Source organism: Lepisma saccharinum, chromosome 9 (assembly GCF_977018435.1).
Source record: "Lepisma saccharinum chromosome 9, izLepSacc3.1, whole genome shotgun sequence".
Taxonomy (NCBI): domain Eukaryota; kingdom Metazoa; phylum Arthropoda; class Insecta; order Zygentoma; family Lepismatidae; genus Lepisma; species Lepisma saccharinum.
In genome coordinates this window covers 68,768,568-68,792,643 of record NC_139237.1, presented here as the reverse complement: position 1 = coordinate 68,792,643, position 24,076 = coordinate 68,768,568, and the positions used below count along the sequence as shown (strand labels likewise).

The window sequence follows — 24,076 nt, the reverse complement described above, 5'->3', positions numbered from 1 at the left end:
CTGCTTTTATGCAGGGACAAGGCTGGAAAAATTCCAACCTTTGAACATGCAACCCAAAAATCGAACCCAGGTCTCCCACATGCCCTACCGACCAAATCACCATGGTTCCTTATTGGGGCTACCACACCGGCATTGGTTTTGCTTCTGCTATATTGCTCTTCGCCATCTTACAATAGACTCCGTTGCCATTGAAATCATGGGGACATTCTTTCCAGTGTAGAGCTGATCTTAAATTTTGGGGTACACAGGAGATTAGAGCTGACCCAATACCAATGTCGATATTGAAAAGTATTGGTTCAAATTTAATCACCAATACTGAGTGATTGTGGAGTTGCAGGGCTCACAAAAATATCAAGTGACCCTTTTGCAGAATCTGGAAATTATGCAAAAGGCAATTTTATTTAATTTTGCACCTACATTGTGGATTTCATAAATAAATGATAGCTGCTTTAATGTTTCAATTATCTCTTACATAATTCAAGGAATTGAAAGAAAATATCTGGTAGATTGATGGGATTTAATTGCAATGGAATACTTATACAGGGTGTCATTTTAATGGCGCCCACGGACCACAGATTCGTGTAGAGAACATCAAAGCAAACAACTTTTCTCAGTAACATTTTTCACGTTGGTGCGTCAATTCGACGCTACAGCCGTTCAAAAAAGACCGTTTTGCCGCCTGGATGCTGGCAACCCAACACAACATTTGATCGTATCTGTGACGTCATTTCCTGCAGCGAAACGGCGCACGGTAGGGTTGCAAGGAACACACAAATTTTGTGAAAAATGACAAACTACCAACAACATTATTAGCTGTAAAACGAAGAGAGAAACGCGTCCAGTAAACTGAACATCATAGCCTACCAGCCAGAAGACCAGCAGTCATCTCAGGGGAAGGGGGAAGTGAACCAACGATATGAGAAATGGTAAAAACGTATTCAAAATGAAGTGTAAATATCTGATTTTGTCTCAGCCTACATGTCAAATATCAACAACAATAACTTTTATTGTACTTACAACTTACATGTGGCTGTTTACGCCCAGCTACATGTCAATTATATTTGCAAATCTCGTTGCAAGGTTGATATGTACAGGTTTGTGTCCAGATGCCTTGTGGTACTTTGTGCTGATAACGGAAGTATCTGAGGTTCGCGTTGTTACATTACGGCTAACACACGTACAACCACAGTAACAATCTAATGATGAATGATTAGCGAATATACTGCCCTGTTCACAGTTTCAAACTATTACATGTGTATCTGGTGCGTAGATAAACACAGTCGTCGGAGAGTTTGTTTTACTACTATTTATATCCCTGTATTTTCAACCATTTTTGTCACTTGCCTAATAATGCCCTGAATATACAATATATTATGTGTTGCTTACTTTTGGAATTTTTAGTTCTTTCATTTCTATTTTGTCATCTGTTCAGTGTGTCACAGACAACTAGTATCAGAAGGACGAAGTGGATAGACTAAATTGTAGATGCCAACTTGGTAACTAGATTTGCAAATATTTGACATGCAAGCTGATACAAAATTCGATATGACCACTTCCACTTGAATTCTATTTTCTTTCTACCATTTTTCGTATCATTTGTTTACTTCCTGTAAGGTTACAGAACGTGTTTTCTCGTTTTGTTTCACGGTACATAATGTGGCTGATTGTAGCTATGTCATTTTTCACAGAATATGTGTGTTCCTGGCAACCCTGTAACGCATCGCTTCACGACGGGATATGACGTCACAAATGCAATCAAATGTTGTGTGTGGTTGCCAGCATTCAGGCGGCAAAACGGACTTTTTTGAACGACTGTAGCGCCGAAACGACGCTCCAACGAGAAAAATGTTACTGAAAAAAGTTGTTTGTTTTGATGTCCTTTATACGTTTCCGTGGTCCGTGGGCACCATTAAAATGACACCCTGTATATTAATATTTATAAATATTCTCTTACTCAACTTTTAATCCTTACAATGTTCAAGCATCATTATCAGTGTGAATATCGTTAAGTCCTACATGAGATCCTAACTTGAAACAAGCAACAATTGCTAATGGTTTGATATAACTTCATGTTTTATGCATTCAATAACAAAGTCAACAATCAATTCACTTTTTAAAAAAGAATAACCATTGGAAGAGCAGCAACAAATAAGAAATTAAAATGTTCACCTACTAATTTATAAAACAGGGCTTGCATCCCCCTACCCTGCTTGAAGAGGTCTGTTCATAACAGCCCCTTTACCGTTAAGGAAGGGGATCATAAATTTGTGATATCACTGCGGAAAGAAGCTTTCCCTCTGCCTTGACAAATTCATTTGTAAACAGCGTTGAGGTGTCAATACATTCTAATAGTTGCAACAGAATATTTGACTCATTATATCATTTATTTTAGTTGTGGGGCATCATATGGGCATATGCACTTATCTATACCGGGTTTGTTGCAACCTATCACGTTTCGTTCGCTCAATTTCGGTACCAATGAGAAACAAGGAAAAAGTCTGCTAGGCAGCAAGGAGCGAAGGGAAGCCACAAGAGAGGCGCTTATGCAAACGCTGTTGCCACGTTGTGGTCTAACTCCCACACATTTTGTTTGTGGCTGGAAGAAGCTTGTTTCGTAAGCATGGTGCTGACCAGTATAGTGTTGAATTTGTGTATTCCCACGTATCTTATGTGCAGCCTGGCTTTACCTAACATGGGGACATGGGGTTCACTTGGTCTACAGCGGCAACACTGCATGGTTTCTGGGAAATGTGACAGGATGTACCAAACATGATGTAGAAATATATTTTGCTAAGGATCCTCGCACATTTGTCAATCGTATCACATGTAATAATAACAAAATTGTGTTAATATTAAAATATCTGCTAAAAATAGTATAGTATGTGATAAAGCACGCTAAGTGGATTTTCGATCTCACCACCAAAGTTCCCAGGTTCGAATCCCATCTCGGGCATACATGTTCATAAGTGTCCGTCAGTTTCATCCAATTTTATCACTCATCCTCACAATTAGCCAAAAGTAGCAGAAAAGCAACTTCAAATAATGAAATAGAAATAAAGAATAGGCAAAACTACTAATAATTATGGATTATTATATGAATTTTGTCAGGGAGTCGTGGTGATTTATTTAGTCGGTCGGGCATCTGACTGATATGAGACACAGGTTTGATTCCCAGGGTGGATGATCTGAGGTCGGAATTTTTACTGCTTTGTCCTTGCATGAAGCAGTTCTGGGGTTCACCCAGCCTCAAATAAATGGGTATAGCCTGACAAGTTAAGTCCCGATATGCGCAGATCGCTGCGGAGCACTTCCTATTTCGTCATCCTCCCCACCACTCTTCTACTCACTGGTCTGGCGTTGAGAGTACCAGTGGTGCCAACTCAGCAAAATTAAGCTAAAACAAATATGACAAACAATTTTCACTGTTTAGTGTGACAGTGCATGCAGGCTCCTATTATATCAGTGGTTCATTTTATTTAATCCGGCCTTTGAAAATGCATGCTTGTGTTCTTTTCTAAAGCATTGAAATGTTCATGCTCTTTACTCTTGGCTGCAAGATTCTTACTTTGAAAGAGATTGACTTATGGACGAGCGTGTAGATGAACTGATAATTAGACTTGGTGTAGCCGATTCAGACACGGACACAGATTCATCAGTAGACACAGACTCGGATGAGTGGGAGAGTGAAACTGAAGGAGAACTGGAAAACATTTAGAAGGTGAGCACAGTTCTATCGTTTATATATTTTTCATTTTTCTATCGTTTTATTTCATACATTTCTTGTGCTGGTAAGAAATATCCCTAATAACTTAATTCATTTAAGGTTTAAAGGGAAAATATCAAAATGTATTTAGAATTTAGCATAATCAATAGGTAGTGTAGGTGACGGGATACTATTTCATGCCTTTCACATTCAAATTTCGTTGAAAATTCAGACGATTCTCTCCCTCCAGGTTGCAACACTGCGAACGAACGTCGCCGCAGACAATGGAGTGGGGAAATGTGACATGAGGTGCGCAAACAATGGATTGCTGTCTTGTTTTTAAACTTGTCAAGTTATACCTGTAGGGGTTAAAGGCGGCCAGAGCCAGGTGCTAGTCACATCACCTCCAAAATGACTGAGATCGAGAATGTAATGCCCTACCTGCACAACCCCTAAATGTGCCTTCATGGTACGGTGCAATGGTCATGGGGAACTTTTCTTACCTATAGCAATAGTAAAAAGATGGTGTAAGATTACATATGTAACAAAACACATTCATTATCTAACTTATTTTTAACCAAGACTACAAATTTCTTTTCTTTCTTTTTTTGATCAAAAAAGGGTGTTCTACCAAGAAAGTTAATGACAAAATAAATAGCAAAATCTGAGATTTATACATTAACAAAAAGATTGTTAGTTTCAAGTGCGATGAAAATAGAAGTCCCTGATAATTAATTTTGGTGCATATTATTATAATGTATTATTATTATCATGTATTAATTTTCACAGACTTTCAATACAAAACTAATTCATCCCAATCGAATCCTTTTGCTCTTGCTGGTAGCGGGGTTGCGCTTCCACATAAATCGGCAGGCATATGAATGCAAGTGCTTCCGCGATGACATCACAGTACTCTGCGACTGCAGTGGTTGGTAAAATGTGAGGTTATGAAGGCACCTACTCAGGTAGGGAGGAAGACTATGATTCAACGGAGCTTGGCTTGCATCAGTGTGCATTTGTGCATATTTTACATCCAAAATGTGTTTCTTAACACACAAAAATTGGATCTTTAGTGCCATTTGATGTCCCTACGTAAGAATTTTTTAGTTTATTAGAAGTTATATAAAATAACTTAACATTGGAACATCTACTAATTAATAACAGTGGAGTAAATGCTAGTTCATAAATACAGTTTGAAAATATTTTGTGGATTAAGAAACAATTGGCTAAATTTTTGTTTTGCCTTTGAATAAGTAAAGTTAAAGATCAGGAAGGTTACCGGCAAATTATGCATCAAATCATCATTCATCCCCACTGTATGTGATTATCCAGAGAGATAGAAAAACAATGTAAACATGTCAAATACAACACAATAACAAAGTATTTTTTCTGATCAAAATAATATTTTTTTTTTTTTAACATGTAAAAACCTCACTGGACATCAAATTACTCCATTGATTCCCAGTTAATTTAGTAACTTCAGCTACTACAACTTTACACAACCATTTCAGAAGTATAATTTTTCAATTTAGATATCTGAAACATTTCTCGAAAATTTTTATCATAGCGTTTTTTGAGTCAACTTCTCCAAGTAGATATAACACAGTAAAAAGAAGACAAACTTACTATTTTTCACATACAAATAATTCATAACCTTATTAACAGTAATTCATACATTTCTCTTTCAGTCTACCACAGTTAAGGACTGAGTTAAGATTTAACTTAAATTAATCCAAGTAATTATTCTGCTATTCAAGTTTAAGTACTCCATACAGTAATTTACACACTTTAAATCTGTTTCAAATATATTTTCTTTCTCTAACATTTTTGTTTGAACCACCTTGTAATCATTTGCTTGTCAGCATATTGCAAAACAACACTAAAAATATGCCAAAAACATATTTAATACATTCTGAAGCATGTGCGAGATTGTATATATAATTTGTACCATATTTAAGTTTCAATTATGATTCAAGCAAACTCTTCCAATGAATGTTACACCTTTTGAATAAATACATAATGGTCCTGCATGTGTAAACAATGAAAAGATGTAAAATAGTTCCTACGAAACTTTTTCACAAATATCTAATTGTCAGTTTTATTAAGAACGTCACATGTTTTAGATAGTAAGATACATGAGTAAAACTCAACACTTAGTGTTTGTATACACAAAAAGAAACAAGAAAAGTGAGCTAGAAAGAGTAATGGACGTAAAATGGAAAAATGCAACTACCAACAAAAAAAAATGTTTTGTCATATTTCATGTTTGTTGCTGAGAGGCCATTTATCTATCCAGTTTTACATTAATTAGTATAAAATAGCATTAAGGAAGAAGAAAAACAAAAATAATAATAATAATAATAACATCCAAGTGTACAAATTGTTTGCAAGAAGATGGCAAGTAGAACATAACTGATCCAGGTAACTTTGTCAATCAAATATCATATGGTAAAATGTATCTGCATCACTCACACGATTATTCCTTCTCTCGATACAAAATCCCTGCAAACCATTTCATCACAATATCACAAAAACATAAGTTTCTTTACTATCTCCCACAAATGCCCTTTGTACAAATTAACATACCCAAATCACAACAAAATAGGAAATCAGTTATTGCTCTAAATACCAGAGCAACAACTGCAACAAACAAAAGTCAGTTTTGTGCATCTACAAGTACCCAAGACTTGTTACGCAGTCATGGTTATCTTCGCAGAAGACAAAAACAGCAACAGCTAGCTGTCTTTGCATCACAATGGTCATGGAAGATCACATATTGAAAATTCATAAAAGGAGCTCGTCCCTAGCTGGATAGTGTAAATCCACTTTGACAACCAAATTATCTTGGAACTGATTCAGGTATCATGCTCTGAATCAAATTATTTTGGAAATGATTCAGGTATCACGCTCTGGATAATAAATAAATAAATTATGCCAAAAAATATTCACACGCTGAATTCTCATTACACGATCTGCACATTGCTGTACATGGGCATGCCGTTCGTTCTTGTCTCCATGTCGTTTTCCTCGATCTGCTGCTTAAGGAGCTCGAGCTCGCGAATTCCAGACACCGTCACCTCGTACTTGTGCGTGACCAAGGTCCGGTAAAAATGAATGGCAAATACAAGGAATAATATTAGTACCGGAATCAGTACTATGCACGCAGACCATGCAGCATACTTGGAGTAATCATAAAATTTCACCCAACAGAGTATAGCTATTTCAAAGAGGAACAAGATAAGACCTAACAAGGTCGAGAATGCCCAAGCAGTCTCTATGTACCAGTGGAGACGTTCGTGTGGTGATTCGTGCACCAAGTTCATAGAATGGAGGTTGCACACGGCATCAATATTGGGCAAAATGCATGTGCTGATCATGAGGGCTAACATATGCACGGCTACCAATAATGTTGTGCACACTGCAAATGCAATTAGCATCTCCTGAGGAACAGTTGTGTCCTTGTTTAGTTGAACCTCCACCATTGCCACCTGCGAAGAAAATTGTTTAATTAATTGTTTCAACATTAATGTGGAAAATCAGTATTAACTTTTCACCATATTAGTGTAATTGATTAGCCATAAGGCATAAAAAGACAGGATATATTGATAGAGGAAATAATTGTCCTCAAATTTTAGGCAATTTGAAATCTTGGGGATTGTGATTTTTATGAGGAGAAATAAATATATAAATATACATATAATTGTACTACACAGTACAGACATAAACAAACACTTACCAGTAATACAAATCCAGGTGTAATGATTGATTGATTGATTTAGTTTATTTTACTTTGCGTTTTGTGCCTCTTGGCTGATTTGCGAAGATGGGGATGAGTGATGAAATGATAAAATTGATGAATGAACATTCACAAACAACCAAGCCCGAGCGGGATTCGAACCCAGGACCCTTAGTGTCACAGCACGATGTGCTAACCACTCAGCCACAGGGTCCAGGTGTAATGCAGTGGCGTATTCTCCCATGTCATCTGGTTTACTGCACGTAAACCAACGTTTGTCATACAGGTTTTCAGAAATTGTCACAAAATTGAAGTTGGCGAAATTCTGTATTTGTTTTACTAGCATGCCTGCATTGGTGTTTTATTTTTACTATATGTTTCTATGGCAAACATTTGTTGTTTTTCTTGACTAACATACCAATGCAACTGGAGACTAGGAATCACTTTACAGCTTGACAAACATAAGGTTGGTTAAATTAGGTTATTTTTCCTCACTTTTCTACCACTTTTGGCTAATTGCGTTGAAAATTATGACAATGATGAAATTGATGAAAGGACACTCACAAAGAACACCCATGCCCAGGCTGGGATTTGAACCTGGAATCCCCTGCGTCATAGTGTGCTGTGCCTGACCAAGATAAGAGAGAGAGGAGAAAACAAATGATGGTGCACTTTAGTTCACGAGTTTGCAGGGAGCATCTTTATCTGTACACACTGGTGCATGAACCGGCACACCTCATATCAATATGTAGGCATAGTGTCCAATTGAAATAATCCAATTGTTTCTACCTCAACCTGCAGAGGTGGTGGTAGAAATAATGAAAATGAAACTCACCATAGCAAAACCAGAGAGAAGGGCAGAGGTTTTGCTGGAAGCCTTCAACTTTGCTCTGCTTAGTTGCAACTTCCTCCATGCTAGATACCCAGGGGTATGCATACCATCACCTGCCTGAGACATCCTTCCCTGCAGAAGAAACAGTCAGTATTAAAAGCCTGCAAAAAAAGTTATAAATAGGGCCCGGATTTATAAGCACAACCAAACAGTAAAATAAGCCAGTTAATAAGAACAAAAAATGAACCAAATAAGCACCAAAATAAGCATAAACAAATACAGGAAAATCTGAAAAAACACTTTTTTATTTGATCTCTTATCTTATTCAAAGCTGTTACAGTATGTAAGGAAGGTCATCCTGAGATTTTCTTGTGTGAAGCTCCTGCGTCTGTCAGTGAAGAATGATTTGTACAGTGAAAATGTTCTTTCCACGTAGCATGACATCACAGGCGCATCTGAGAAACGCCACAGTTCTTCTTCGGTTAATTCCTCTTCAACGTCTGTTTCTTCACCAGAAATATTTTTATAAATTTGACACAGTGTTTTGTAACCAGGATTTTTCAGTAAACCTGATGAGCTTCTTGGACACAATTTTAGCAACACCGTGAGTTTCTGAAGACAACGTTACTGAAATTTCATCAATGAGAGAAAGCGAATGTTGCAATGGATTATTTCGAGCTTTCAATTGTGTTATAATATCAGGTAATTTGGAAAAATGTTTTGGATGTACTGTATCTTTTCTTGGATGCCGTTTCTCCCGTGCGGCTAGTTAGAAACATTGATCTTGTCATCCCAATGCCGTCGTGTGATTGAAATATGACAGATTTGGGTAAAATATGCTATTTTAAACCAATATCATAAAATAAGCAAGCATAACCGTTTCCTGCAGAAATAAGCATTTATAAGCACTTTTAACCTTAGTTACATAGCTCATCAAGGTATGTAATACGAAGTATAACCTTTCTCCTTACCATTAGAAGTCTGGAAAAGAATATGCATTTCGCTTACAAATCTGGGCTCTAGTTATAAATTACACGAAAAAAATGCCTGGATCCCCATGAAACACTTGGTAGTGTCAATGACTTTTGGCACATCCATGATAGTCTCGCTAAATAATGACACCTATGTAGAGGTTGGGAAAGATTGTTCCACTGAAAACTTTTCAACCAAGTTGGAAAAAAAAATATTCAGGCTCCATCCCATAATACATATTTCGATGATGTCAGTGAAACTCGGGTATAACTTCACATAACCATTCTTCCTACCCTATACTATGGGCGCATGTGTGTTTCAAACAACTTTGTCAAACATTTGTTACATGTTTTATGTGGCATGTAGACACTGGAGACTTTGGTCTTGTTTCTCATGTTTTGATCTTACCAAGTGATCTAGAGAACAGGAGCTGGCCGGGGTGTATCCAGGTTTTTTCATGCTGGGGGATTTCCTTTGTAAAGAAAAAAAAAATAGGAACAAGTTAGGAGTAATTGGGGAAAGGGATAATTCACTGGGGCCACAATAATCTTGTACAGCCATGGGTACTTCTGGGTTGTATGCATCCTGTTACAAATCCGATGTGTCCGTGGATGTATGAGCAAATGAGCAACTTTGGGGGCAGTTACACTTAGCATAACTTTACAGAATTCATTGCTGTCGGTCGTCATTGCTTGATCACATTTTATTAGCAACCACTACATCACTCAAAAGGGCAGAATATCAATTTTAAACAAGAAAATTCAGAAAGAAGGAGACAATACAGGTACTGGAAGATTATTTATTCCTGGATCAACAAAGGAGCCGAAGTTGTAACCACTTTTTTTACTGTACTTAAAATCCATGGTTTAGTCCAAATTGGGTGGTTTCTGGGCACTCAGATATAGCCCTCTATATTGTGAGTGCAATCCAAGTAGTCATCCCGACTAGCTCAGAATTATGTGCATAATCATGACTACTTGGATGCTACTCAGATACATGTAAACTTGGTACGACTCTCGGTAACTAATAAATGATTGAATGAATGCGCATCATGTTTTAGCTATTTATTAGAACATAATTAGCTGTCTATGAAAGCCACCAACTGGTACCAGGAGTTACTGATGTATGCACTAGTGTTTATTTGTCAATCTGTCCAACTGAATCTAGTTACTAATTACTAATTAGTATGTGTAGAGCATATCACAATCATATGCCATAAATGAAGGCATGCTATCAGTATAAAAGTGAAATCTTTGGTTTCTTTATGTAATACCTTCAGTACAAAAAAAGTACCGGAATTTGGCTGGTAAAAGTCCAACATTGGAGGTATCGAGAATTAATTTTGTCTGTAGGACGGCAGCACTGTAATGAATGACCACGCAGAGGGGTAGAGTAATCTATCCATCAGTTTGTGCACAGCAACTGTTTACGTTAGTTGTGCTGACGAGTGTCCTGCGATCTGCAGAATGGAGACAAATATCGAACAAAGAATTTGTTTGAAATTTTGTGTTGCCAACGGACTGTCGTGTGCTGAATCGTTGAAAATGCTACAAAAGGCCTTTTGTAATTCGTGTCTGTCTAAAACACAAGTGTATGCATGGTACAAGGCTTTCAAAGAAGGCAGAGAAGTTGTTGCTGATTTGCCCTGTTCTGGTCTACCTTCCGCGTTGAAGACTGACGAAAACGTCGGAAAAATTAGGACAATGGTGCTTGAAAACTGGCGTGTGAGTGTGTGAGAGGTGGCTCGTGAGCTTGGCATCACACATGTCCCTTCACAACATTTTGACTGATGTGTTAGGCATGAACTGCATCGTGGCATGACTTGTTCCGAAGGAGCTGAATTTCCTGCAAAAAGCACATCGCAGGGATGTTGCTGAAGACATGATTTCGTGAACCTCTAGTGACTCAACCTTCATGAAACGCATCATAACTGGTGATGAGACATGGGTGTATGAGTATGACATGCAAACAGGTCAACAATCTTCGGAATGGCACTTCGAAAATAAATCAAAACCTAAAATACAAAAATTTTGCTAGCTTGGGAGCTGCATCCCCCTCACTTTGACCACTGCTCTAGCATTATACTTTAATTTTTGGCTGATATGTGAATAGAACTGAAGAAAGAAATTTTATATTCAACATCCTAGAATCACAAGTTATGTTAAAACACAACAAAGAGTACCAACTTTAACTCATATTATCTCTTAAGTTTCACATAATAAACAACAACAACATCCATCTAATGTGCACACACACACACACACACACACACACACACACACACACACACACAAAAAAAAAGGGAGAATTATTAGTAAGCAAATATAAAACACTACAAACAATTCAGAGCAACAATAAAGCATGTGTTAGTTTTGTTAAATTAATGTATTAACAACTGAACAAACAAAAAGTTAATCGTTAAGGAACATTCTCAACTTATTAATAAACAGTTACAACAAGAACTTGTTAATAAGGATTAAGGACATGCACAACAATGTTAAATATGTGTTTGTTGACACCTACCAAACGGTGGTCCACTTGCCGGTGTCCAATATACAAGCAGGGGCCCGCTCAGGTTGAGGTAAAAAATCGTTTAAGAGACTGGTCAGCCCTACTACTTGGAATAGAAAAAAGGAAGGGCGTGTATAAAATAAAATAAAATAATGTACAGACAAAGCAAGGAGCCTATGAATAATAACTCAACTTAAAAAAAATGTGTGTTTTTGAAACAAAAGGCTGTGAATACAACTCAAGTCAAGCAGGAAATAAGTACATCCAAATATGAAAATTATGCATCCATGATTTAAAGGAAGGTTAGATAGGCATATTTCATACAATTATTGGACAATAAAAGGTTGAGAAGTGAAATTTGAGTTTATCATGCTGAATAATTATAAAACCCACAACAAACCATTGTTAAAAAGTGGAAGTGCATGTTTAATTTTTATGGTCAATGCACTTCTATCACATCAAACATTACTTGTAAAAAAAAATGTACAGGGCCTCCAAGAATGGAATGGTGGGGTTTCATGTGGTCTCTGTGAAGTACGTATTATGTGTAATGGATTGAAATTGGTTTTATTTAATTTAGTCATATAAAAATATTGTGTGCATGTGCTTTTATTTTACTGTCATTGTTGTTAAATTTACCTTTTTTTCTTTCGTTTCAGATGTTTGACAAAGCTGCATGCATCTTATGACTGGTGGAACACAAGTCCACGGTTCTGGTACAACAGAGATTCAGACGAGAACAAAATAAGAGATCCAGCACATGAGAACAACATCAGGCGATAGTACAAACAGTTCCAGAAGACCGACAGCGTGCAAAAAGAAATAACAACAGGAAGGCCTAGAACATCAAAATAAAATGTTGAAACAATCCAACAGTCTTGTGTTCGGAGTCCTCAGAAGTCCATATCATGCCATAGTCAATAGTTAGGTTTCTTATGTCAACTGTGTATGACGTTGTGCAGAAGAGATTAAGGTTACATGCCTATAAAATTCAACTGTTGCATGCAATCAAACCAAAGGACAAGGAGCATAAGGTTAAATTCGCTGTTGGCATGCTACAGAGACTTCACAAACTAGAATTTTTTTGAAAATATCCTTTTTCTACGAAATTCTCCTAATGTTGTCTAGTGCAGCCTAATGCGTAACAAGATTTTAGGCTCATTCTGTTTTGCTGAAACTAACATCAGCTCCACTGCGTACATGGGCATGCTACAGAACTGTGTGTTTCCTCAAATGGAAATGGAAGATGGAGAGTTGCAGATCATCTTTCAACAAGATTGAGCACCGGCCCACTTTACTGATCACATGCAAGAAGAGTTGAATCGCCGATTTCCAGAACAGTTGTTTGGCAGAAGTGGATCTATCCCATGGCCTGCAAGAAGTCCTGATCTTACTCCATTTAACTTCTTCTTCTATGTCAAAAATAAGGTTTACCACCTTAAGAAAAGAATCGGACAAGCAATTGCAAGCGCTACTGCAGACGTTCTTGCCAGAGTGTGGACTGAAATTGAAGACGTGTGCTACGGTGTTAGTAATGCACATATTGAAACTTACTTATGTTGTTCGTAATACTTTTAAGTGACTGCATAAAATAAAAGCACTTTCAATCCATTACACACAATACACACTTCAGAGACCTCATGAAACCTCACCATTCATTCTCTGAGACCCTGTATTAGATACTTTTGGGACTGACAGAATATGTTATGAACAGTGAAACATGTTTCCATTGGTATTTGACCAAACCTGACAACAAATACAAAAATGATAATAATAGTTAGTAAAATAACTTGATATTGTAGTTTCCAATTTATCTCCTCCTTCACACCCTTTGTTCGTTTTAACCCCATCATTATCACACAATTATTTCTTTCTATGCAAACTGTCTTTGCATTTTTGCAAACTGACATTTCTGTCTTACTTTCTTCAATAGTATCATTTATTTTTGATATAGCACCCGATTTTGGTGCTATATCTGGTAAAAATCTCATATACTTTTAGGTAAACACTACTATCACAGTTGACAGGTGAAATATCTACAAGGTAGCAAGCTCACTACAGTATTTCATATATCAGAAGATAAGAAAAATAACCTTCAATTAAATTATATGAACATTTTGTGTGGTGTAAAAATCAATAAAGGTATAAATATATAAGATTTGTAATGAGGCTAATAAGATTGTGAGAAAATATAAAATTCGACCAAATAATTCAGACAAAATGGGAGAATATACAACTGAATCCAATTTCACACACTTACTTGTAAAAATTAGTTGGTGATAAACTTTATCCTTTTTTCCTCTCCAAGTGAACAATATCTATTTCTAGTAGTCTCCAAGATTTGCATCACAGTGTCAATGCAAAATTTCACAGTCAAATTCAAATTTAAGCAGTAGATCTATATCACATTAGTCTTTGTGTTACACATGTCAAAAAAAGGATTTGCCAATCAAATTTCTAATATCATGATAGCTATATGCATTACAATCACAGTTGGGTATGTTGCTAAGGCATGTGAACCATACTCAATTCTAGAATGTCTGTAGCCCTAGGTCATGCAGAAAGCCATGCTACTTTGCTACCTAATATAAATTACAGTTAATATAGCTTAGCCTAATTTATGCACAGTAACCTATCTTTAACAAGGCAGTTTAAAATTATTACAAAACTGAACACAAGAAAAAATAACCTTTTCATTTAATTGATTAAACAGAACTCATTCCTCATTCTAACAGTCAGAACAACTTTAAAAATATATAAACTTTAACACCGATACCAGGTTACTGCTTGTATGTCAACAGCTTTATAATACAGGGCTACTATAAATGATTAATTTGATTTCAAAACACTGTATTTTCCAAAGTATTGCACATACAGATATGAATGATACATGAAAATAACTGTAAACTCACCAAATTTTCCTCGCATTCTACAAATGTTTTATGTGTGCTCCTCTGGCCACACGACACACAAGTTCCACCTATACGTTTTGTAGCAATCCCCTGTCAATGGTCATCAAAGAAGCATTGATGCGTTCCCTGAGCTCTGCCAGTGGGGGTACGTAAACAAGGTCCTTAACGTACCCCGAAAGGAAAGAGTCACATGGCGTTAAGACTAGGTGACCTGAGGGGGGGGCAAGCAAACATAGCTACGTTATCCACACCAAAATGCCCAATCCAGCGATGTGGAAGTTTGTGTAAGTAGCGACGAACATTGATGTTCCAATGGGGCGGAGGGGGGTGGCTCTTCTTGTTGGTAGACGAAATTCCCGGAATCAGCATTCAGTTGTGGAAACAACCCACTGCCAACGTACCAGTCACAGTCTTCTCACAGAAAACATTCACCTTCGGCGAATCTCGTTTATGCTTCACAATTGCGTAATTGCGTGAGGTTTTCTGATAAACTGAAAGTTGCTTCATCGCTGAATATCACATTGGTGGCAAAATCCTCAACCTCCAATGCTTCCTGCATTGTGATGCAAAATTTCAATCACCAGCCATAATCTTCCCGCTTTAATCATTGCACAAACTGCAGACGGTAAGGTTTAAATTTCAACCGTCACAACATCTTCCACACCATTTGTTGCAGAATTGCAAGTTCGTGGCTTGCTCTGACTGTTGATTTTTGTGGACTTAGCTTTCCCTCTCTCTCCACTGTTTCAGCTGACACGCTTGGTCGACCTGTACTTTTCTGTTTACACAGACAACCAGTGTCCTCAAACTGCTGATACCCCTGCAAAATGTTCTGCTTACATGGTGGTTCTTTTCTGTACTCTCTTCTGAATTCACACTGTACTGCAATAACAGATGAACATCTCACATATTTCAACACACAAAAACTCTTTTCTCGGTTTGTCACCATTTTGTACAGGCACTGCACTCGTACTGCCAACTGGTGTGTCACACTGCAAACTTGGTGAGTTTACAGTTATTTTCTTGTCTCATTCATATCTGTATGTGGAATACTTTGGAAAATACAGTGTTTTGAAATCGAATGAATAATTTATAGTAGTCCTGTACATACACAGCAGCGACACACTAAGATAAATTGTGCAGTGAAAGAATTTGCTCTTTTCTTGATAAAGTGTCTGAGAAAGAAGTTTGAAAACTGCACTCATACAATGTAATACATTACTAAAATGAAAATAATTACACCAAAATGTTGCAATTTATTTACTGTACATAATTTTTCTTATTAAACTGGTGCTGAAATTGATAGTATAAAAAATGCAAATGCACACAATTAAGTCACTGTACTATGAAAAAATAGAATACCAAGGGTGGGAGAAGCTTCCATTTTAAATCATTTCCCCAAATGTTATGATTCATATAGATGAGTAATAGGAATTGGGAAAGCAGGGTTTTGAAGAAGCAACTATTTGTACCAGAGCTAGTGTACCCAGCCATAAAATCTGTACCCTTGCTACAAAATGGTTATTAAAAAAGGATGGTGCAAATGCTAAACTGAATTCATATACAACAAACATTATGACATGAATTGAAGAAGTCTTCAAGTTTTAAATACACATTATAAGTGTTTGAGGCATAGTTGCAGAATTAGTACAACTTCAGTTTTTCAGTATGTACACAGGCCAGACGTTTCTCATGATATAAACATCCAGTGGATTCAAATTTTCATGTTCTCTTGTAAAATTTTGAAAGTGTTTGTGCACTCTTGACAGACCTGTGCGTGCAACTTCTCACGTTGCCATCTCGTACATGCAGTACCACTGGGTTCATTACCTACAAATAATACAAGTAAGACCTTGATGCCTTCTTCATCATTTCCTTTTGATTGGTTACTACTTTTTCTATGCTTGCTACAGCCCTCCCCTTTTTGCATAATTTTTATAGCAGAAAACTCCTACGGTTAGATTTAGGGAAATTGTTTTCCAGACATGTTCTCCTTTTAGGTGTCAGTCCGGCACCCAGGTGGATTTTCAGAACTAAACTAACTAACTAACTCCCTAGCCTTCTTAAACCCGAAGGTTCATGGCTGCAGCAACACAGGCCTTCCATCTTTCCCTATCTTGAGCAAGTTCTATATACTCTTTTCCATCTCTACCGATTTCCCTTAGGTCCATCTCAACGTTGTCCCTCCATCTTCGTCTTGGCCTTCCTACAGGTCTCATACCATCAGGTTTCCCAACAAGAATCCTGTAAACTCCTCTTTCCTCTCCCATTCGTGCCACATGGCCTGCCCACCTAAGTCTTCTTGATTTAATTATTCTAATAATATCTGGACATGAATACAAATTATGTAGTTCTAAATTATGTAACCTTCTCCACTCACCTGTTTCCTCATCCCTTTTAGGTCCAAAGATTTTCAGAAATAGATTTTTTTTTTTGAAAGAGTACAGCATCAATCATAGCAAATGTGCTGCATAGAGAATGCTTCCACATATAACGATCATTTAGGGAATATCATTTGGGGTATATTAAGTTTTCAAGCAATGCTCACCTAGCATCTGAGAGCTGAACACGATCATTTTGCCCAACTGAGTCATTAGTATTATTCTAACTCTTTGCTTTGCCTGCTGAGTGCATCTCAGACTGCTGGAACGCATGTGTTCTGTACAGTTAATTTTTGATTGATTGGTTTATTTTACTTCGCTTTTCTGTACTCTCCTAGTCACGAAGATGAGAATGATTGATGATATGATGATTTTGCTGAAGAGACACTCGCAAAGAACACCTATGCTCAGGCCAGGATTCGAACCCGAGACTCTTGGTGTTGTGGCATGGTGTGATAACCACTCTGCCACGGAGGTCCGCCAGTTTCTTCTCGAGTCGTGAATATGCGATGCAGAAACGTGTAGTGAGAATTTTGATTATTAAGTAATATTTACTTTTATGAAATATGAAACAAAAGTGTAAATTCAACAATGGTCTCGCAAGAATATATCCAGCTTTTAAAGGACGGAAGAAACGAATAAGAAGTAATGTGTAAGGTGACTGTCACCTTTCCCTGCTGTTGAAAGTGTGCTAGAAATGTTCGTAGCATTAATATATTTCTTGTTGCAATCTAAACTACACAACATTGTAATTCAGTTTTTTGGAAATGTGTAAAAGCGAAACTTACTTGTTACACTTGCATTCACTTATGGGGATATTTCAATCTAATAGACAAGAATTGGAAAAGGAGTAAAATTTTGTGCTTCAAATTATAGATATTCTTAATTATGATTGTCAAGTGTTAAATAATAGATTAGGAGATTTCTTTCTTTCCTTAAAGGTAAGAGGTAATTTCTGAAAAGGATCATCTGAGAAGTATCTGTGAGCGAAGTGTTGGTAAAATTTTTACATTGAATAAATTATGAGTAATGGCAAATGTGTTGACATTTTTTTGCGGCATCCTCTTTTCTATAACTTTGTCCTTTCTCGGAATGCTCTGTCCTCTTTTTTTAGTTTAGTTGTGTTGAGTTGGTGTTTAAAGTCCACTTCATGCACAGTAAGGCTAATCGGAACTGGACTAACAGTTTAAAGTGGGATCCGAACCACTATGTACCTCCACTAGGTATCAAACCTGGGACCCCTTCATTACAAGGCAATGATGTTACCACTACGCCATCGGGGGGACTCTTCCTCTTTTTTGAATGTGTGTGTCTGGTCACCCTAATCATGTCTTTGAAATTGTACATGACAATTATCTTTCACTGTATGAACCGAGAGAGAACACAGAAGTTGAGATTGAAGTTGTAAAACTTCAATCAATGTTCATTGCACTTACAGTTCTGGATTATGTTAATGCACTTACTTGGGAAAACTTTTCTGACAATTATCTTCTGTTGGTCGCTGTGATTCAAAACACTTATTATGTCCTCTGCAGTGAGGAAGGCATTTAACAGGATTTTTTTTTAATATCACATTACAAGCTTCATATATGTATGTTTGAAGTTATATCGTATTTGCCGGTGCATAAGATGCACTTTTTTTCTTTAAAAATAGGCCTGAAAAACAGTGTGCGTCTTATATGCCAAAACTCAGTTCTTGTTACCTTCATTTCTATTTCTTTCTTGATTCGTTGCGGTGTGTGACGAAGAAGATAAAAATGTATTCTTTTCTAGTTAGATTAGGCAAATTATTTGTTGAAAGTAGACCTCTATATTGCCTTATATGATAAATACTGTAAATTAATTATAAATTCAGTGATAAAGTTTTTTCCTCAAACATGTGTTCAAAAAATGGGATGCATCTTATACACCCACAAATATGGTATATATATATATATATATATATATATATATATATATATATATATATATATATATATATATATATATATATATATATATATATATATATATATATATATATATGTAAAACTACTTTTGTTATCTTACCTCAAGTTTGACATAAAAATCATGTAATCTTATTCAGGAATATGGATATATAATTTGATTGTGGTAATTTATGATCATGCATCACCATGATTGTAATTATGGTAAATAGCTTACACTGAAAAATAATTTTTACCTATATGCCCCTCATATTTGTTGACTTCTTTTAAAGTGGGTGGAAGGGGGAATCAAAAAGTAAATGACTTACACCTTGTTTTGATGATTATCCTAAACTTTGAGCACCAGTAAAAACTACACTCTCATATGGTTTATTCAATTACATGATTCCGCATGACAGATAAATAAATGTTCAATGTATAAATGATAGAGAAGCTTACCTTCCAAGGACAGTCGCCTGGAATAGTTAGAGGACTGGGACACTGTGGCTGGAAAGATGGTTGGAAGGTGGAGCGGCGACCTGAACTATTGGACCATGACGAGGACATGGGGACCTTGGTATGTCCCCAGTTTTTCACCCCTTCCCAATGGTCCTGCTGCTCCTTCACGTTCTGGAACAACAAAAAAAATTAGCATTATTTTTTAACATAAACAACTTGCTCATACATGGTGTCTACCAAAATAACAGATCCAACATCCTTGATTCTTTAATGACTTTTTTTTGACCTTCCTTTCTTTTTTCTGACTTCCCCTCCCTTTTTCTTAACATTTATTTAATCGCCCGCTACTTAAATAAGAAAATTAAACTGAAACTGTACTTAACAAGAGATTTAGAATTGCTTTAATATTAATGCATGTAAAAATTAATGCATCAGACTTCATCCTGGATGGAGAATGGCCACATTACTTTATTTAATATTTTTACAAAACTTCACACATACAAGAATGCAATTCTTAAGAAACAGGTTAACCACAAATCAATACAATTTTAGATTTCCAAATATTCAAATTTATCACATCCCAGAACTGGTACATAACAAATGTAAATTCACTCTACTGTAAAAAAAAATATAACAAAAATTCTTGACCTACCTGTTAATTTCTTGACTGGCAGACACCGTGTCATATAAAAAATCTATGAATTACTGTCTTATATTTGTAATGCTAGTGGAAAATAAACTAGCTAATACAACAAAATACATTGAAAATGGAATAGATGTTGAGAAGCACAAATTAAAGTTCCCTCATTATACATTCAATCATTAAGTTCCCAAGGAAGCTTTATGTTATAAACTTACATTTTATATATTTTTCTGTTGCACAACGCACTACGACACCAATGCCCATGGGTTTAAATCCCAGCCTGGGCATGGATGTTCGTGAGTGTCCTTTCAATTTCATCATATCATTATTCAACCTCATCTTTCGGATTAGCCGAAATTGGCAGAAAATCTAAGTAAAATAAATCAATATATCTTTCATGTTGATCTATGTTTTTGGAGAGAACTCAACAATGAATAAAATTAACACAATTAAAAATATAATATTTGCACTGTAACATTTCTTGTAAGGTGAAAACTATGGGTCAGCATAAAGCTTGAACTATTGACATGTCACTCTATTTGATGGTGCAAGGAACATAAACTGATTCATGATATCACCTTCACCTACAACTGGTCCTCACGACTATTAGACAAGTGGAGCCTCGACCAGTGAAAATACTCCACCAAGGCACCAGATTTTATACTCCATCATATAGACGCCATCCCCAAACACATCATGTGTCCAGGGCCTGAGCAAATTATTAATTAGATACAGCACACTACCCTGAGGATGGAGATAGAATCAGTGTCCAAAACGTAAGTACATAAAGATTTAAAACAGTGGTTAAAAGTATACGGTTTGTTTTGTGTATAGAATTACAGACCACATACATCCTCATGATGCTGAGTTACCATAAAAAGATATATAAATTCTTGCCATAGATCAAATCTTGTTACTACTTATTAACAATGCAATCTTTGGTATGGAATGCAAGATGACTTGAATCATCTGAAAATACATGTCTAATTTTAAACTACACTCATGCAAAAAATCAACTGTATATGCAGTAGGAGAAAACGAAGTGGGTACAGATATATCTGAGCAGCTGCTGTGTCACAAAGTTGCAAACTCGTCAACTCCTGGACAAATTCCAAAAATTACTCAAGCTACCACCTCTGCACCTTTCAAATGGACCACTGCACGCAGCATGTTGATTCTTTCTAAATGCCAACACAACCCACATTCGTCGTAACCGAACATAATAGAGTGGTGATGCAATTTCCAGTTACCGAACAGTAAAAGCATTTTTATCTTCTATAACTTGTCAAATTTGTACAGCAGTATTGTCATGTAGTCAGGACAAAAAAAAAACTGCCGTTGTTATGGACTTATCGAAAAAATAAAACTAATTCAAGAATGAAAACTATATCTCTGTGCATATAATTAAGTTCAAAGGAGTTTTTGATAAGTTTTCTTGGAGTTTAATATTTCTTCAAAGTGTATTATACTGTATCTTCAACCACATCATAGGCTATATTGATCCTAAATATTTATTCACAAATGGACAATATCAATTAATCTGTAATGCAAAATAAATACATATCTAAAGTTTACATCTTCAAAGCAGCTTGTGTAGAGCAAAGGTCATTCCATATCAATTCAACCAAAAAAACAAGGTTTGGGAACCAATGCTCTCAGATTTTGATGAAACTTGGCACATTTAATCCTTCTCTGGTGGTGAGAAACCACATAATATTTTTTTGTCTCTAACTTGTCTGGTTTCATTTTTATAGCCCCTCAAACTTTCAGTGATTCATCCTTTCTTCCATTCCCAGAGCCACCAAGTGTGAGCTGCACTGTCTTAGAAAAATAATTCTATCTCTCTTATAAATTATTCAATCTTTCTGAAACTTCACATCATTGTTAACCAAACATTAAGGATTCCAGAAAAAGAATGCCAACATATCATATTTATGTTTTAATACAGTAATAAATTAATAAAATTTTATTATGTGATTTCTTTGGACTGAAAACATGGTTTACTAAAATTTGAATTATCATTGAAAGGGAAACGTGCAACACCAACACAAATATTTTAATAATGATCTTACATACATATAGTTTAACTTACCCAGAAATAAAATTGATGGCTTTTTCATTCTTTCTGAAAATATGATTTGTAAAAATGGATACCAAATTTTATATTTTTCAAATGAACTCAAAATCTAAGAATTTAGCTTCAAAATATCATTGAAGCAAATTTTTAGAGCATAAGATTTTAAATAATGTTTTTATAGATGCACAGACAGTGGGGCAAGGGGGACCATGCCCCCTTCCCTGGAAAATCAATGTCAACTTAAAAGTATACATTTCACACACATAATTTTAATTCAGTCACAGTTGTTTGTGTTTATTATTAAAATAATATTGCAGGACCATAATAACTTCATATTGACGAAGTGTTTCTTTAAGGGGGAGACACTATTATGAGGGGAATATGCCTCGATTACCCCCTCCTAACAAAGGCAATCCTGTATGAATGTGTTGTTCTTAATGATTACTTGACCTGAAAAAATACCCTTACAATATCTTATATTAGAGTGCACGTCAAATCTCCTGCAGATGGCCTTGAACGGCTAAACAGCACCAGCGAATCACAGATGTGCGGCGTTGCCTAGTTCCTTGGCAAGGTGTTTCGCTCAACCATGCTCTCTCTTCTCCGTGTGAGATTTCGACATGGCACCACTGCAGTCCGTTGCTATTGGCTATCGCCATATGCAGGAGATTTGACGTGCACTCTAGTTTATTTACATTTATTAGGAAAAGGCACATTTTAAAAAGTAGTCGATATGCTAACTTTTCAACACATGGAATGAAATTATTGAGGAATGTACCTTGTATTATTATAAGTTGTAGATTTGATCGCTTTAGTGACCAGTGCCAACAATACTTACTGTCGGATTAAAAATCATGGATACTGGAGTTTGGACTCCAATTAAAAATTGGCCAGTACACCTACATAAAAACAAATTAAGTTACATAAAAAATTTAGCTTATTCAATTCTGCGTTACTCTATGGTAACCAAGTTTCTTTCACAGTAAGCCTTCTATTTTTTATCGGAATGAGAAAAGAGTGCTGTTTTTTTTTTTTAGTTTTGTAAATTATCCCTCTCTTTGAAATTCTATAAATAAATCCGATCATGATGAAATTTTAATACAGTGAAGGCAGAAAGGTTTTAAACACACTTCTTAATTTTCAGATTTTTAAAGTTTGTAAAGAAACCGTTCTTATCAATTTTGTGAAACATTTTCTTGCTAGTGGGTAGTCCTACAAATACGATATAAGCCTTGTCTTGTTGCTGTTTGCGTCGGATTTTAAAATACAGTATCATTGTCATTCCGAAAATGATTTTATGCAGATTTTTTTATTCCAGGGAGTAAAGATATACACGGATCGTGGCAACGCAGCGCACAGCGATGTCTGTTGAACCATGGAAACTGCGTGCTGTCAGTGTGAGTCAGTGTTGCCATCTTCCACATACATCTTTACTCCATTGAATAAAAATCTGTATCAAATAGTTTTTGCAATGTGAATTGGCAATGATACTGCACTTTAAAAACAGATGCAATGGGTTTAAAAAGAAGACCAAGATCGTAAAACCATTCGTAAGAAAAAGTTGTTTCACAAATTGAGAAGAACAGTTTTTTAACCAATTTTTGAATTCTGAAAATTAATAATTGTGTTTAAAACCTTTCTGACTGCACAGTATTAAAATTTCATCGTGATTGGACCACCTGTTTTTTTATTTATATAATTTTAAAGAGGGAGAATTTGCAAAACTAAAAAAAAGGGCACTTCATTTTCTCATACTGATAAAAAAAATAGAAGGCATATTGGAGAAAAAATTGGTTAACATAGATTAATGCAGAATTGAATGAGCTAAATTTCGATGTAAATCATTTTTATGTAGGTCTACTGGTTAATTTTTAATTGGAGTCCAAACTCTAGTTTCTATGATTTTTAATCCTTCCACATTCGTT

General features: G+C 36.0%; 1 protein-coding gene across 4 annotated transcripts in view; it reads right to left on the bottom strand.

Annotated features, from left to right (window-relative positions):
• Positions 1–4,032: 4,032 nt before the first annotated feature.
• LOC145992114 (calcium release-activated calcium channel protein 1-like) overlaps positions 4,033–24,076 on the bottom strand; it is a 75,896-nt gene continuing 55,852 nt past the window's right edge. For 3 of the 4 annotated variants that reach the window (XM_083128361.1, XM_083128359.1, XM_083128360.1), the window contains exons 2-4: positions 19,432–19,602; positions 8,275–8,403; positions 4,033–7,191 (exon numbers count right to left, since the gene is read on the bottom strand). In XM_083128361.1, coding sequence (XP_082984487.1) covers positions 6,667–7,191; positions 8,275–8,403; positions 19,432–19,539 — 762 coding nt within the window. In that variant the 5' untranslated portion in view covers positions 19,540–19,602 and the 3' untranslated portion in view covers positions 4,033–6,666. The remainder of the gene's footprint in view (positions 7,192–8,274; positions 8,404–19,431; positions 19,603–24,076) is intronic. The other variant, XR_014442127.1, reaches the window with a different exon arrangement.